The following is a 5506-nucleotide window of genomic DNA, read 5'->3' as shown; positions in this document are numbered from 1 at the left end:
ACAACTTGAGATGATGGGGCAGAAGGAAGAAAACTGCCTAGGTCCTTGAAGAAGTTATTGGGCCACTGAACATACCAGTCAACTGCTTTCTTCCACATTCCCTTTTTAGCAAAAAAGGTTTAAAACTCGATTAATTCAGCATCCTCTAACTGAAGCTGAATGCATCCAAATCCATTTAGATATTAATGGAGTATGGGAAAACTATTGATTTTTGTATGTTTCCCTACAGAATTCTGAGTTCTACTAATTTTTAAGAGGTTTGTTTGAGAGTTCCTAATTTGCATTTGCAAATAATGGCAGTTTGCAAAACTGTCATTATTTCTAATGACATATTTCTAATACTTATTCTTACTATTCCTTGAATTATTTCAAAAGCTGAGACCTTAGTGAAATGTTGAATTGTATCCGTGGATAAGAGGTATATTCCTTTTCAATTCCTGACCTTAATGGGAATGCTTCTCATATTTCAGTAGCAAGATTTTGCTGTATTTTTTAAAACATAACCTGATAATAATTTTAAAAAATATCATTCTAGTCATGGATTAATAAAATTCAATTTTGTTTTTCTTTTTTGCTTTTTTTAAATCAGAAATAGGTATTAAATTTTATCAACTACTGTTTGGCATCTATCAAGTTTATCACATCGTAATTCTACTGTGTTCAGTTAATGTAATGCATTATTATCAATAGATATCCTGGTTTTGAGCATCGTTGCTTTTCTAGGATAACCTTATTTACTCATGGTGAATCATTTCTTTCATATGCTGTTGGATTTTATATAAAACATTTTATACTGGAGCTTTGCATCTATATTTACAAGTCATATTCTTATAAAATTTGATGTATTTGGGTTTTTTTTGTTGGATTGTGGGCTGACAGAGTAACACTAGACACAAAGAATGAGTATAAACTCTTTAAATAGCCTAGGACTTTTACTTTTATGTTTAAAAGTTTCTGCATTTAAAAAAATTTTCTGTGAATATCTATTACTTTATAATGAGTTTAAAGATAAATACATAAATACATACATATATTTTATAAACAGGAATTATCAGTTTCTATAAGGTGTACTAGAATTTACCTAGTACTCTAGTGTGGGGTTTGGGGATTTAGCTATGTTTTTTCTTTTCATGTGATAATTGGTCATTTTTCTTTTCTTCTTCCTCTTGAGTCAATTTTCATTACTATATAGATTTTTGGAAAATTATCCTTTTCACCTGAGAATTTTAATTTTATTGATATAACATTCTTTTTTTTTTTTTGGCTGCACAGCAAGGCATGCAGGATCTTAGTTCCCCAACCAGGGATTGAAACCGTGCCCCCTGCAGTGGAAGCGTGGAGTCCTAACCACTGGACTGCCAGGGAATTCCCTATAATATTCTTATAACTTTACAATCTCTTCTGTGTCTGTAGTTATGTCTCTTTCCTTATCTTAATATTATGCATTTGTGTTTTCTTTTTCATCTGACTTATCTGATTTTTTGTTGATAGTTTAATTGGTAAAGTTTACTTGTTAATTTTCATAGAATTCCGCTTTAGCACTCAATGCTTTCTACTTAAAAAAATTATTTTTAGCTCTTTCAATTGAGTATTTGTGGATTTTAAATATTTTGTTTTCTAACTAATACATTTAGTGATATTAATTTTTATTTGACTACAACTGGGTCATATCACATAAGTTTTGGTATCTTGTATTCTCTCTACTGTTGCTATTTAAAATAGTCTGTATTTCAGTTTGGTTTTCTTTTTAACCAAAAGTTATTATGAAAGTTTTATAGTATATAGTTTGTGTATGTGTATGTTTCTGTCCTTTGGAGTTTATTTATAGTTTTATTGCATTCTGATCTGTATTCTGCTTTCAATATTTATTGAGTTTTTAGAGCTTTTATTTTTGTGGCTGAATGACTGGCTAATTTTTGTAAATGTTCTATGGGTACTGGAAAAGAATATCAGGCACACAGTTCTATACATATATCTATGACCAAGTTTAATGAATATGTATTCAATTCCTCTATATCCTTTTGTATTTGGGGGCCACTTAATTTGTCATTTTTGTTGAGGCATGTCAAAAATCTAGAATTATCATTATAGTTTTGTAAACTTTTTTTTTGTAGATATGACAGATTATACTTCATATATTTTAAAGCTATATTATCAGGTACAAAAAATGGTAAATTATTCCTTTTATCAACTAAAATTTTTTTTTCAATTTAGTATTTTTGGTCTTGAATTTTATTTTGTCTACTATTACCATGTTTTCTCCTGCTTTCTTTTTGATAGTACTTACCTGATTTCTGATTACTCCTTTTGATTTTCAAAAATTTCTGGTCACTTACTTTTATTTATGACCTATTTAAATAGCTGTTTGCCTTTTCTGTTTCTTAGACTATCATGTTGTTTAACACCTCTTTCCACAAACTGACAGATTCTGTGACCCTCAGATTAAAAAAAGGATATAGAGGAATTGTACAACCCATTTAATAAATTTGATTAAAGTTTATGGTTATTTCTTTGGTTTATTTGTATGAGAGTTTCTATATCTTAATAGAGAAACTTCATCCATTAACATTTATTCTGAAAATGGACATGAATATATTAACCAAACGGCTTTATTTCTGACATCTTATTTCTAACATTGTCTTTGTGTCTTCTCTTTTCATTTCTTCTTGTTTGTTTATACCTTTTTTCTTATATTTTTCTTTTACTGCATTAATTGAATTTTCTTGTTCCTCTTTGCTTTATGAATTTTGAAGTCACTGCTCTATTACCTTAACTGATTTCTTTATTTTGGTCTTTTTTAAAAATTTTACTGAAGTACAGTTGATTAACTGATTTCTTTTTTTTTTTTTTTTAATATTTATTTATTTGGTTGCACCAGGTCTTAGTTGCGGCAGGCAGGCTCCTTAGTTGCGGCTCGAGGGCTCCTTAGTTTTGGCTTGCGGCATGTATGTGGGATCTAGTTCCCTAACCAGGGCTCGAACCCATGTCCCCTGCATTGGCAGGTGGACTCTTAACCACTGCACCACCAGGGAAGTCCCGATTAACTGATTTCTTAGTGAGATGAAACAAAGTTGAATGGTGAAGAGTAGCATAGGACATTAGACTCAGAGTACTGAACCTAACCATATTAAGGAAAAAGGTGATGGAAAGTTTTGAATGAATTTTCAATCCACTAATGTGCCTATAATTTTGTGAAATGATAAAGCCACCATTTGGGGGCATGAGCTAAACAGTAACCTGTGTACTTCTTGAGGGAATTTGGACTGAGTTATGTATAGAGAAATTTCACTCAAATATTTAATAAAATCTAAACAATACTGTGATCTTTTTCAGTTTAAAGGGGTAAACCTGATAATAAAAGAGTATATAAGAACCAAGAATAAAACTGACACACGTCTCCTAATGTAGACAGATAAATGGAAACAAATGGATAGTCTAGAACATTATGTCACTACATACAAAATTGTAGTGTGCAATAAAGGTGACCTTTCAATTACTTGGGTAAAGGAAGGATGCTTTTTTTTTTTCAGAGTGAACAAAAGACTTTATTTTTGAAAAGCAGATAACACCAAAGTACTATGTAGTATCCATAATCATTGCAAAAATAATTACTGGAACTTTTGAAACATCAAATGAATAAGCTGAATCAATGGGTTATGACTATAATTTTCAACCAATATACAGATTTTCAATCAAGGCCTAGGCTTGATTTCTACATAATATTATTCACATGCATTCCCTGTGCCTATTTATTATCAAAACGGGGACTCTTGAAAGTTGAGCCCAGTTTTGTCTTGATTTCAAAGATGACACAGCAGCGAACCGAGAACTCTGGCTTGCTGCTTCAGTCCTAGAAATCATGTCTTCAGATGTTATACAACAAAATGATTTCTGAAAAATAAAATCCAGACTTCAGTTGCCTTTGAAACAGTCAGGTCCCCGCACTTTTCAGCACCGTGGTACTCAGACGTGCTCAAACACGCTCTCCTTTGTCTTTCCAAATATCCACCAGGAACCCAAAAGGGGACCCTCTTTAAGAGTTCCATTATGGAGGTCTTTAGGAACCACACTAAACCCAAGTGAAGGCAGTGGATGAAATTATCCCCATTACTTTTTCTGTTAAGGCAAAAAAAAAAAAAAAAGTGAGAGTGCATTGGCAAATGGAAAAATGATACCAGTCATATGGATAAGGGAAATGGTTCTATAAATCTCTCCTTTCAAAATTATGTTCAAAGGTGTTTAAGACCAAAATGAGGTCACAAAAACTGTTAATACAAACAATTCCTCTACCAAAAAAAAAGCCCTTCGTAGAAAGTGGCTGAGGATCTGGTCCAAAGAAGGCGGATCAGTGTAAAGATCCAGCCTTCTATTCCTAGCCTGCGTTTATGACCTCATGGCTTTGTGTCTGATGGGTGTGAATAACCCCTCCCTGTACTTAGAAACGAATTAAGAAATTAAAGTGAATTTGTGTGCTATTTAAAAGCCTGCAGTTGCAGAATCTGAGAGCCAAGCCCTTAGACTGTAAGGGAAGATTTTTGTCATCAGAAGTGGAAACAGATGGCTATGACGGTAGGCACTAAAGGTTGGTTCAGCCATACTGGGCCAGAACAGCTTCAAAAATAAGGCAATCTGGGGCTTCTCAGTTTGAGACCACCAAGAGAAAGGCCCACTGAGGCAGAAAAAAGAAGCCAGCCAGTGGCAAATCACCAGAAGATACTCAGACGAGACAACGATCACAGTTGGATGGGATGACTTGGGGTCACAGACGGGGAGGCAGGAAACCCTTGAACCAGCACTCAAGGCGAATGTATTTGCATGTTCTGTGCACGACACCAAGCAGCAATTTCTGGGGTTTGGAGGTGTGTTATTTTTGCGATATTTTCCCCCCAAAAGAAGACACGAAGGTGGAGACCCTGGAGAGATGAGACCACCAAAATGGAGCCTTCACCAGGGGCGGGGCTGGGTGAGAGTCGGAAAGGCCTTCCTGCAGCACACGGCTCCCTCCAGGTCTGGCTGAGTCCTACAAATGCTTGTAGGTGCCCAGGAGAGCTTTGCAGTTGGGACAGTAGTGGCCCACATCCTGCAGGGCGTCCACACAGAAAAGGATGAAGCAGCAGCCCGCCATGCACCCCAACAGGCACAGGCTCCTGCAGGAGAGCCAGGTGAGGGCGCCGGCATTATAGGACAGCTGAGTCACCATCATCTTGTTGCAGGAAGGACAACACATCTGGACCGGGCGGTCGAAAAAGGAGATGGGCTGCTGCACGCGGACTGTCTGCACAGCAATTGCATTGGCATTGGGGACGGGCACTGGCTGGGTGTAGTACGCAGGCGGATTCATGCCCTTCCCATCCGGGCCCGTCATGAGCCCCGAGGCCGGCCCAGGCATGGGTGCTGGAAATGTGGGGTAGTAACTGTTAACAGAAACTGTCTCTTCATAGGACGGGGGCGCGGTCGGCACGGAGGAAGGTCCCGCAGCCGCCTGGTAGGATCCTGGAGCAGACAT

General features: G+C 36.3%; 1 protein-coding gene across 1 annotated transcript; it reads right to left on the bottom strand.

The window, feature by feature from the left end:
- Positions 1–4962: 4962 nt before the first annotated feature.
- LOC133098296 (lipopolysaccharide-induced tumor necrosis factor-alpha factor homolog) lies at positions 4963–5506 on the bottom strand. Its single transcript, XM_061201071.1, has one exon. The coding sequence runs from the start codon at positions 5504–5506 to the stop codon at positions 5021–5023; it is 486 nt and encodes a 161-aa protein (XP_061057054.1). The 3' UTR covers positions 4963–5020.

Source organism: Eubalaena glacialis, chromosome 9 (assembly GCF_028564815.1).
Source record: "Eubalaena glacialis isolate mEubGla1 chromosome 9, mEubGla1.1.hap2.+ XY, whole genome shotgun sequence".
NCBI lineage: Eukaryota > Metazoa > Chordata > Mammalia > Artiodactyla > Balaenidae > Eubalaena > Eubalaena glacialis.
Note: the sequence above shows the minus strand (reverse complement) of the source record. Positions and strands in the feature narration are given on the sequence as shown.